We start from the raw sequence: 12,500 nt of genomic DNA on the forward strand, positions 1-12,500 counted from the left end.
TATGTTTTACTGTTGAGAATTAAGTGCATCTACAAAAGAAAGGTCACGAGCAACATGACAATATTGTTTAGCAAAAATACATTTCCTAACTTGTCCTTTTTGGTCCGGTTAAACAGAGCTACATCCCACATGGAGGTGCAATGAAACAAGTCATATTTTAAGGTTCATCTTGCATTAAGCATCACAAATGCCTGAATAAAATAGATGACTCGACGGAGGGGGGGGGTGCATGCTTACAGAAACACCCTCAAAGGAGCTGGTGTTGAGGGCGCGGTAGATCTCGGCCGTGATGTCCCGGTTGTTGTAGTTGAAGTCCTCCAGCCTGCGGCCCTTGGCCCTGAGGGGCCCCACGGTCTTGTTGAGGGCCAGAGCCATGGCCCAGATGGCATCGTAGGCCAGCGGGGCCTCCTGGAAGCCCCCCGTCTCCTCCGGATTCTTGCCCCCCAGCTCGGACATCAGCTGGGCCAGGAATTCTTGGGATGTCTGCCAAGAGAGAGAGAGAGAGAGAGCAGAAGGAGCAGGGTGACTTCTGTTCCAGTGGCATATAATCTATTCATCATTTGTTCATCCACGCTAGCTGTGGTGTTATGCATGCTTGTGTGCATTTTTGTGTGTTTGTATGTTGGGGTGTCTGATAGCGGCAAACACCGACAACAGTTTGGTGACCAGTATCCTGCTCTTTGAAAGGCTGCCGATGGGCGCAGGGCTGGGGGAGATGGATGGCATGGAGGACAGCATACAGCGGCGCTCCTTTGTACAGTGAACAAACCCAACTCTCACCGGAGCGGGAGAGGCTTGGAGAGAGATGTTTGGCAGACCGCCAGTACATTTGGAGCTCCCCAGGGCCATGCCCAGACCTTATTTGGAATGTGAACAAAACAAAGACCGGACAGCGCCCTGCCGTCAATATCACGGAGCAGCTCATTGGTCGGCAGCCAGGGGCCGTGCGCATGGGATGGCACCCCCGTGTTCAAAATACAAGCTCGACCTTATGCTTCCAAATTGAAATGCGGAATCAGACACAAATTATAACCATGGCAACGTAGAGCAACCGCAAGGCTGATGGTGTGAAACCTCTTCTGATGGTGTGAAACCTCTTCTGATGGTGTGAAACCTCTTCTGATGGTGTGAAACCTCTTCTGATGGTGTGAAACCTCTTCTGATGGTGTGAAACCTCTTCTGATGGTGTGAAACCTCTTTGTGGAGCAGGCAGCAAATGTGGAAGCCGGGGTGATATCAGACACGCCCCCCAACAGACTCAATCTCAGCCCTAAGCCGTACACGCTGTTCACTTATAACCGAACTCGGGAAAAGATTACTGACTCAGATATCAGCTCATAACAGGTTAATAATGTGTAGCATCTTAGTCACTGAACCCTTTCTGTTTTCTTCCTCCGAAATTGCTTTTATGTCCTCCTAAAGCTTGCAAAATAAATCATTAACTTGTTTTTAGCCTCTCGGCGAAACACGGTTTCGGTTTGATCACTGAACGGTGACGGTCCATTGGTCAAGACCAGTGGGGTCTCCATGGAGACCGGAAATCAATGTTCACAAATTCTGAAACCAAACAAAATAAATCATGGCCGTATTGTAATTCTTGGTCTCTCAAAGCACCGTTGAACACGGCCTCTTCACCCACACCACACCACAACCACCCAGTGTGGGCTGGTGCTTCACAACAGACAAATTTAAACACTGGATAATGTTGACCAATCGCAGGAAGTGGTGCATTGGGGGTATATAATCTGAAATAAATGAATGAGCTACTGAATTATGAGGCAAAAATGGGGGGATTATTGAACGTCAAACTGAATTCATCATGGCGGATATCATTGTGTGTCATCGTCCGTCTGAAGCAACCAGAATATATTAAATGCATCTCCAACAAATCAATCAGATTTTATTGTTGGCTATACTATAAAAATAAAAAGGCAATAAAAGTGTGAGTGCTGTTGGGTCATCGACACAAAACCAGCACGTCATCAGATAAGCGTGATGCTCGGTTGTAAGGGAAATTCAGATCCCAGCCGCACTAGACTGCTGCACCGAACCGAAGCACGCCGAGCCAGTACAGTGTAGTGGGAAAAAACACCATTACAATACTTTATCACTATGTCGTGACAAAGTGAAGGTCCTACTTATTTTCGCAATACCCGAAAATCCCCCAAATCTTCTGGAGTTTCTTTGTCCTCACCAACGTGACCTTCCCACGCAGTTTGCACTGGAGCATATTTGGAGTAGATTCTATAAAAAACAAACCGACAAATGTTGCTCGTTTTTATATTCCCTTTTCAAAAAGAGACAAGTTAAACGGCTATGATATCTTGACTATGGAGGGTTGGGAACAGTGTGTTTTACCCTCACTCCGCTGCAGAGCTAAGCAGTCCGTTATTGATTTAGGCCAACTCCGTCCAACCGAGCGCTTGGCTGATTGAGGAATAAATTGGTACAGCGCTTCTATTTTTGACGACGGTTAAGCAGAATAGAACCGTATTTTACCAAAAGTATCACTTTAAATTCGGAACGGCGCCTCAACCAAATCCCATGAAGTGAAAGTGGATGTTTTGGCGTGGCCTTTCCCCCCCGGCCCCCGGCCCAGAGGGGATGCCCCCCCCACGCCTGACCGCCGTCACTCCGCTGTCTGGACCGTGTCACATGAGATTTCCTGCTTCTCACGTGTTCGCCGGAGCTGAACGGCCGGCTGACAGCTGACAGGAAGGCCCTGAATGTTAATCGGAAACAGGAACTTGAGCGTATTCCAACCTGTCAGCGCTACAGTGCAGAGGAGCCTCGGCAAGAGCAGACTTAAGATGAACCGCAGTCATTAAACATCCATGTTGCTCACCAGCCGCTGGGCATGCTACTCCAAGTCGTTTGCCTCCATTCTGTATCATCTGCAGCATCATGAAGTATTAATGATGTGACTGAGCTAGCCGTCATCGCCTTGCATCGCTGATGTCTTAATGGGAGATCAGACGATTTGCATACATCGCTTAGTTTACAAATGTCCCAAACATTGGACTAACTCTTCTAGGCAAATGGGAACAAACACTGTATACATTAAGAACAAACTCTGTATACATTAAGGATAAACATTGTATACATTAAGAACAAACACTGTATACTGTGTATCATCAGTAGACAGTAAGAACTCACAGAATACAGTATATCATCAGTGTACAGTATTTCATCAGTATACAGTATATCATCAGTGTACGGTATGAACTCACAGAATACAGTATATCATCAGTGTACAGTATTTCATCAGTATACAGTATATCATCAGTGTACGGTATGAACTCACAGAATGCAGTATTTCATCAGTTTACAGTATATCATCAGTGTACAGTATTTCATCAGTTTACAGTATATCATCAGTGTACAGTATTTCATCAGTATACAGTATATCATCAGTGTACAGTATTTCATCAGTGTACAGTATTTCATCAGTATACAGTATTTCATCAGTGTACAGTATTTCATCAGTATACAGTATATCATCAGTGTACGGTATGAACTCACAGAATGCAGTATTTCATCAGTTTACAGTATATCATCAGTGTACAGTATAAATATTCAGGACCCATTGAGAGGCTGTTCATATACCCCGCCCTTCTTTATGAATGCATCCCAACCTGCTCACCGGGCGTGTCTAACGGACAGTTGGCCCACACCGCCCGCTCCCCAGTGGGGGCTCCGCTTCCATCGGAAGGGAAACGCTCTGACCACCACTGAGCCGAATGGCTGCAGCTATCTGGGTCGGCGAGGGACGGCGCTCTGAAGGGCTGAGAGGTTCACTATGGATGACCCGTCTAAACTACCATCCACCTGTTCATCACCAGGGTTCAACGCTCCACACAGAGGGAACCGGGACGCCTGTGGGCTGGGCTTGATGCTCTCTCTGTAGTAAGGAGGCTGGGCTTGATGCTCACTCTGTACTGAGGAGGTGGGGCTCGATTATCAACCGGCTCCCTCTGTACTAAGGAGGCGGGGCTTGATGCTCTCTGTACTAAGGAGGCGGGGCTTGATGCTCTCTGCACTCACCAGGTTAGACGCTCCGCGCACCGTCTCAGGGTTGAGCATGACGATCTCCGTGGTGACGTGGCCCTCCACCGCCTCCGTCATCTGCTCCGCGGTGCAGTTGATGGACGGGTCGTGGATCTTGAACCAGTTGTCGGCGTACCAGCCAATCAGGAACCACACGTGCTTCTTGCCGTACAGCTTCTCCTTGTACACCTGGAGGAGCGGCAGACTGTTTCACCCAGATAACAATGGCACTGGCGCTTACTCATGGACATATATATAGTACATAGCACACCAATGTATTTTATTCTAATATTTAAAGAAAGTTCTGCCTTAGTGTTTTTGTCATGTTTTTTCTGCTATCTCACCGTATCTTGTCTTATTATCTAAATCATACACGGACCAAACAGGAGTGTTATGAAATGTAAATGTAATGAAAACACCATCAAATGAATAACTAAAACCAAGCTCAGCTGGATGGAGCCCTCCTCCGAGAATGCGTGTGCTGCTTGTTATTCTTATTGAGTAATGAGGGATTCTGTCATTCATTCTGTTCTATGGATCCTGAGGTTGTGCTAAGTCTTTGTTTAAAGCTTGTGTTTATTGATGGCGGAGGAGTCTCTCATTGTTCTCAGTTTCGTTATGGAGAAATTCTACCAAAGAAAGAGATGAAGAGTTTGTGTTTGCCTATCAGCGATGAGAAGATCGAAACGAGAATTAAGCTCAACCCAGTGAGATGCTCTGTCCACTTTAGACATGATGATTCGGTGAGAAAATAAAAACAAAGTCCAGTAGAAAAAGCAAATGGTCCATCAAAAAACAAAGTTCACCTCACAGAAGACCTTCCGGGCCTCGGTCTCGTAGAAGAGGCCCACGATGATGCGGGCGTCCTGACGCTGAGGAGACATACAGAGGGGGGGGGGGGGGGAAGGGGTCACATGGGGGAGACCAAGGTCTGGGTTTCAGACCAGAGGAACAGTGCAGGAGGTGAGTCATCCCCATGCACACCACTCACACACACACACACACACACACACACACACACACACACACACACACACACACACACACACACACACACACACACACACACACACACACACACACACTCTCTCTCTCTCTCTGGCGTGCTATATTTTCCCACTGTTACCATGGTATTTTTCTTTCGATAGCAAATTCATCTTGCACACCCAGAACTAGGGCGTGAGGCTATGCTGAGAGGCTGTTCTACAGTGGGAGGACTGGGCAGGCGAGGGGCAGGCGGGGAAGGGGAGAGAAGAGGGAGACAGACAGGGACGTGTGTGTGTGTGTGTGTTGGGGGGGGGGGGGGGGCAAGCTAGGAGGTTAAGAGCCTAGAGCTTCTTGGTCTACGTGCATAAACTGGGCGAGAGCGACCCAAGACGGAGATGACCACAGCCTTAGGGCATTGTCAGTAGGGCGATTGGTCGGGAGTCGTCTCTGAAGCGAGGGGGGCTCTGAGTCCAGAGCAGCTACGTCACCACGGCCGCCCTATAAAGGCAAAGCCAGAACAGTCCAGTTCACCTACAGCGCAGCATGGCCACGGTGAGGTGAGGATACCCCTGAGCTCATACTGCAGCTCTGACGTTATCAGACACTATGAGGCATTAACCAAGCAGTGGTAAACAGTGAATTCATAGATCATTCAGAACTAATAAACATAGTTGCTACATGAATACCTACATGAGTGAGATATTCATAATTAGTTGTTAATCATTAACACTGAGATAATGGTTTACAAGTACATTTATAATTTGGAAGTTAATGATGAAAATATTTAGTGTGTGATAATAATTCTTTATAAACACTTAATAATGCTGCAATTGAACCTAACTTCAGGTTGTTAGAAAGCATTAGTTTAAATTTTTTAAATTTCCTCTATTTATAATCTGACCACTTCCTATTCATTTGGAGGCGTGTGTGTCTGTGTCTGTGCGTGTGTCTGTGTCTGTGTCTGTGTCTGTGTCTGTGTATGTGTGTGTGTGTGTGTGTGTGTGTGTGTGTGTGTGTGTGTGTGTGTGTGTGTCTCTGTGTGTGTGTGTGTGTGTGTGTGTGTCCTTTCCTTAATAAATGAATGTATCCTCTTGGCACATCTCCACCCCCTCACGCCTCCAGAAAAAAAACGTTGACAGAACTCGCACACACTCAATTAGTGGTTGCTATGACAGCATGGGGCAAGAAATATGTGTGTGTGTGTGTGTGTGTGTGTGTGTGTGTGTGTGTGTGTGTGTGTGTGTGTGTGTGTGTGTGTGTGTGTGTGTGTGTGTGTGTGTGCGCGCGCGCGAGATGGTCTGTGTCTCTCTCATGCAGGGCTGCAGAGAAATGTGTTATGATATTATTGGTTGTCACATTAAGCCTGCCAACCCGATCACTTCAGCTGCAGAGAAATGAAACGTACAGGTTGATGTGACTAAATCTAATCCTTTATCTAGAACATCTACCAGGATTCTGTGTTGTCACAATATGACCTATTTTATATTTCATGGATATTATCCTAGGATAAATTACACGAATTGTGGTCACATGGAAATGCAAGCTGAGTGTAAAACAATACGATACAATACTATATAAACAACACACAGGTGTGTGTATTGTCTCACATCAACAACACACACCCACATCAACACAGGTGTGTACACACCTTGAGGTTCTTGACGGCCACAGCGGGGTCAGTGAGGAAGCTCTGGCGAACACTGATTTCAATACCGGCCTCCTTCACCCTCTCCTCTAGGTCATCCAGTGTCTAGAGGGACAGAGAGACAGAGAGGGACAGAGAGAGAGAGAGAGAGAGAGAGAGAGAGAGAGAGAGAGAGAGAGAGAGAGAGAGAGAGACAGAGAGACAGAGAGACAGAGAAAGAGGGAGACGGAGAGAGAGAAAGAGGGAGAGGGAGAGAGAAAGAGATAGAGTGATAGAGATATAGAGATATAGTGATAGAGATAGAGAGGAGGGGAGAGATGTATACCGTGAATTGCCACAGAGATGGATAGTGACGGATTGGATAGTGATAGACAGATAGTAATAGTGTTTTTTCCAGTGTTCTTCACGACTTGATTCCTCATCAGGGATGAAGAGAGTTCTCTGTAGCTGAAAATCAATAAGCAGGGAGGTGGGGCCTGTGTGCCATGTAGCTATCGGGCTCGACCGAGTGCTTACCCCACCCAGCAATCGTACAGCTGGGGAGACTTAGGAAGAGCACGAAACACAATGAGTAATGAAGACAACACACACACAGACACACATAGACACAGACACACACACAGACACACAGAGTAACACAAACCGACACACACAGATACACAAACACACAGACACACAGATACACAAACACACACACACAGACACAAACATGTATACACAAAGAAACACACACAGACACACACATGCAGAGGCACACACACAGACACACAAAGACACACAGACACACACACGTACACACAAACACAGACAAACAAACACACATAGACACACAGATACACAAACACAAACACACAGAGACACACACTTATACACAAACACATACACACACAGACACACACGCACAGGCACACACAAAGATACACAGACACACACATATACACAAACCCAGACACACACCCATATACACAAACACAGACACACAAACACACACACAGACACACACACAGGCTGTCAGCACTGGGAGACGAGACAGGCGGGGAGAGGACAGACATGATTGAGAGCTGAAGGATCCCTGAAGCAGAGAGGCGTGTGATTAATGCTGGAGGTAAGGTGTGTGTGTGTGTGTGTGTGTGTGTGTGTGTGTGTGGGGGGGGCTGGCAAGAGATAATGAGAAATGAGAATCAATTTCATTACTCATTGTGTTCTTCTTCTTTCTCCTCTTCCCCGTCTTTGAAAGAGCTCTGTGAGGTTCAAGGATGTTTGAATCCAAGGTGGCAGCAGCAAACAACGTTAGTGCCAGACACACTCAGGCCCTGTTTGGGGAGCTGCCTGAGAGGCTTAGCCCTCGGACCGCTGTCCGTGAAGGCTGATTGATTAGGAGTGCCCTCGGCGGGCAAAGAGAAGAATGGACTGTGAGGGTCAGCAGCATGTGTCCCAGGAAGGCATTGATTGGATTGGAATGGATTGATTGATTGTTTCATCGGTCGGGATTGATCAGTGAATGCATTGTGCATTCAGGTACATCCTACTGCTTTCTTCCTCGTACCGACCGATAGATAGGATGCATTCCTTGAGGCATGAACATATAATAATACACCTATTCCCATTTACAGGAAGTTGCCATGAAAGCGAGAGCACAACCAATATAACCAAACATCAATTTAAAGGTTTGGTAGGTACGATTTGAGAGTTGTTAAGCAAGAGAGCAAAAAGGATGAGAAGACAGAAAGATTTGAAAACCAAACAACTCCTCCATCTCTGCTCCCTTCCTTCCTGCCATTGAGCAGGGTTGTATTCACTGACCTGTGATTGACAGGCAAGATGGGGTCTAACATATTCTGAGTTGGCTCATACAGAGGCAGGCGCAGTGAAGGCAGAACTGATATTTTCACAGAACATTTCACACAATAATAGCTGAGGATCGGCTAGGCCATTTCTAACAAACTACACCAAAATGATGGCTCGTCTTAAATCGTACCTACTGCCCGTTTAACGGCACGCACATAATGAATTGGAACAGTTGTCAAAGTTGTCGTGCAAATATCAATCGTAACTATAATATACAATTTGATCCAAAATATATAGACCCTGTTTATATAATAACTAGTGAATTGAAAAGGAATTTCTACGCATTGCCACTTTAGCCACAATGTCTGATACTGAGGCCAATCGACTGACTTCTTTGTCGTGTAGCTTCCTTTAACTGTCTTGCAGCCTTGCAAACATGTCTACTTCACCCATAGTGTATTGCACTTTAACTTGGTCTCTTACGCAACGGCTGACTTCAGCCCTGGCCAATCCTAAACTCTCCATGATGGTCACCCCCCCTCACCTTTGTTTCCTTTGTATTAACCCACGATGTGAAAGTGTCCCACGTCAACCCATTGTCTCATTGAATGCATTCTTGGTTACTTTGCTGCCTGTATCTTCCCAAGATCATGCTCTAAAATGAAATCTAATATTTTGCTGCGCAAAGTGTCCAAAAAAATTGTAATTTTCATCGTAGTATAATAAAAATACAAATAAAACAGCTGTCAAAAGGAGTATGGATGAATGTTCTGAGGGATGATGGTAGAGAATAAGAGAGTGACGGCGCGGTGACCCACCGACGTGAAGACCTCGGTGGTCTGCTGGATGGTGGCGATCTTGGTCCACTTCCACTTCTGGAAGAGCTGCACGCGGGTGGGGTTGTGCAGTGTGGCCGAGGGGTGGGTGCGGAAGAAGGTGGGGAAGCGCTGGCGGTTGGAGAGCGCCGGGGAGCTGGAGCCGTACGACAGCTGAGACAGGAAGAGAGCAGCACAAACACACAGGAAACAGGAAGTGGGTGTCAGGACAGAGCCGGAGGACAGCTGAGACAGGACGAGAGCAGCACAGACACACCGGAAACAGGAAGTGACTCTAATCCTCTTATCGTCCCCGTCCCCCCGCCAAGCAATCAAGTGTTGCGGTCTATTTCCTCCTGTGGTAGTGTTATGAAATCGAACTAAATAAATGCATTAATGCATCAATCCACACTGACAACAAACAACCAGAGTCTGAGTGATAAAAACCGATCCGCTTAATGAGTCACAGAGAAACGGTGCGGCGGAAGATAATGAACATGGTCGGGTTTTGATTACAGCTCAGTGATTGCTTTCCAGAACCTGGAGCCCATAACTCAAAGTGGAAGTTGCCTTTTGTGTTCTCCGCCGTTAAAAAAGGAAATGAACAGGGAGAGCCAGACGGGCCGACCTCCAGCTGAGCGGCCCATCTCCAGCCCCGAGCCTCCAGCCCGGCTGGGCAGGAACATGGAGACAAGCTCCTTTTATGATTAGATAAAAATAGCAGGCGGCAGGAAAAATAAATCGAACGACAAGTACAGAATGAGAAAGATGCAGCGTGCTCTCTGTACTTGTTTTACTCATGGAGCTGAAATGTGTTTTGAAATAGATCAGTCTGGGGCGGGGGGGGGGCTTTCTTTTAACAGTTCTTAACTTTGCAAAAACACAGCAAGTAAAAGCCAGCAGGATAATGCCCCCCCCCCCTGGCCCTCCCACCCACGGTCTCTCATCCCTCACAGTCTTGCAGTAGGCGTGAGCCGATAGTTTGGGTATTTTATCTTAATCCATGACAGGCTGTGTGAGGAAGGGATTTCACAGCATCCACAGTTTCAACAATTGTTCTACTGTATTTATGCCCCAGCAAGACATGGAAAGGCTGATTTATTTTTAAAGCAAATTGAAAAACAATTCACGTTGACCAAAGTGCAGCAGCTGCAGCAGAGCAGGCAAGTCAAATCACAATAAGAATCTAAACGAGAGCCCCCACATCGCTACAAACAGCAAAGAGGTACAAATGGACCAATCAGAGGCATGAATGAAACTGCATCAAAGGGATCCAAACGCTAAAGAATAAAAGTAGGTATTATAGCCTGGACAGAAATAAATCAATTGAAAGGGGAGACTGATGGAGAGACTGATGGAGAGACTGATGGAGAGACTGATGGAAAGACTAATGGAGAGGGGGCTGACTGATAGAAAGACTAATGGACAGGGGGCAGACTGATAGAAAGACTGATGGAGAGGGGGCAGACTGATAGAAAGACTGATAGAAAGACTAATAGACAGGGGGCAGACTGATAGAAAGACTGATGGAGAGGGGGCAGACTGATAGAAAGACTGATGGAGAGGGGGCAGACTGATAGAAAGACTGATGGAGAGACTAATGGAGAGGGGGCTGACTGATAGAAAGACTGATGGAGAGACTGATGGAGAGGGGGCTGACTGATAGAAAGACTGATGGAGAGGGGGCTGACTGATAGAAAGACTCATAGAAAGACTGATAGAAAGACTAATTGAGGGGGGGCAGACTGATAGAGACGGTGGAGGGACTGATAGAGACAGTGGAGGGACTGATAGAGACAGTGGAGGGACTGATAGAGACGGTGGAGGGGGGGCAGACTGATAGAGACGGTGGAGGGGGGGCAGACTGATAGAGACGGTGGAGGGGGGGCAGACTGATAGAGACGGTGGAGGGACTGATAGAGACGGTGGAGGGGGGGCAGACTGATAGAGACGGTGGAGGGGGGGCAGACTGATAGAGACGGTGGAGGGGGGGCAGACTGATAGAGACGGTGGAGGGGGGGCAGACTGATAGAGACGGTGGAGGGGGGGCAGACTGATAGAGACGGTGGAGGGGGGGCAGACTGATAGAGACGGTGGAGGGACTGATAGAGACGGTGGAGGGACTGATAGAGACGGTGGAGGGACTGATAGAGACGGTGGAGGGACTGATAGAGACGGTGGAGGGACTGATAGAGACGGTGGAGGGACTGATAGAGACGGTGGAGGGACTGATAGAGACGGTGGAGGGACTGATAGAGACGGTGGAGGGACTGATAGAGACGGTGGAGGGACTGATAGAGACGGTGGAGGGGGGGCAGACTGATAGAGACGGTGGAGGGACTGATAGAGAGGGGTCTGCTACTCCACAGCCCAGGCGCTGCACCAGCAGAGCCATGGTCACCTCTGAGCTTCAGTATCAATGGTGGGACAGCCAGGCTCCCAGTCAGACCACCTGAGGGACCTGGGGCTGAGGAACAGTTTAGGGGTCCCTGAGATCAGGGGGGCCTGCCCATTCAGGGCTTTAAGACACACCGGAGACCTTCGAGCTCCATGCTGAAGACCTCCTGCCAGTGCAGGGAGACCGGGGGAGGGCTAGTCTGGTCTGCCTTCTGGGTCCCGGGCAGAGGTGTTCAGGACCAGTTGTGGGTGGGACAGGACCACTCTCCCAGTATAGAGGGAACTCCAATAGGCTAAGCGGTGGAAATGAAAGCAGGTAAGACCTTTTCCAGATCATTTAATGAGAGAAAACAGCAAACTGTCTTTTACTTCTGCGTTGATCTGACTACTTTACGCTGGTTAGTAATGTAACCAAATATGGACAATCAACAGCCAGCACACAGTGGCGGTCGCTTAGCGGGGGCTTTCAAATAGCCGCACAAAGCTTATGATATTCATTTACTTTTGTCTGTCAAATAAGCACATACCCAAACAATGGCAGGAATCATATTAAAAGCATGAACTGTACAATTCATAAGCAGGTCTAACAATCTACAATCAGGCTGAAGCGAATAATGAGTTCTGAGAGCTCACATAAAGGGTCTGTTTTTTGTTATTGACAAAACAATTAGCCTTTATTCACTCTATGTGATCATTGCACACATTATTTTTATATCTATATGTTAATTGTGTGTATGTTTTTAATTAAACTGAATGAGATTTTCTATTTAGTTTTAGTTATGTTTCAGTCATGGCTTTTAAACGGTTGTGTATTGCCGTAT

General features: G+C 47.2%; 1 protein-coding gene across 1 annotated transcript in view; it reads right to left on the reverse strand.

The window, feature by feature from the left end:
* Window positions 1-12,500, reverse strand: part of gabbr1b (gamma-aminobutyric acid (GABA) B receptor, 1b) — a 54,284-nt gene that overhangs the window by 31,179 nt on the left and 10,605 nt on the right. The window contains exons 3-7 of the mRNA XM_060044102.1: window positions 9,286-9,456; window positions 6,683-6,784; window positions 4,854-4,919; window positions 4,045-4,236; window positions 238-483 (exon numbers count right to left, since the gene is read on the reverse strand). Coding sequence (XP_059900085.1) covers window positions 238-483; window positions 4,045-4,236; window positions 4,854-4,919; window positions 6,683-6,784; window positions 9,286-9,456 — 777 coding nt within the window. The remainder of the gene's footprint in view (window positions 1-237; window positions 484-4,044; window positions 4,237-4,853; window positions 4,920-6,682; window positions 6,785-9,285; window positions 9,457-12,500) is intronic.

This window comes from Gadus macrocephalus, chromosome 22 (assembly GCF_031168955.1).
Source record: "Gadus macrocephalus chromosome 22, ASM3116895v1".
Taxonomy (NCBI): Eukaryota; Metazoa; Chordata; class Actinopteri; order Gadiformes; family Gadidae; genus Gadus; species Gadus macrocephalus.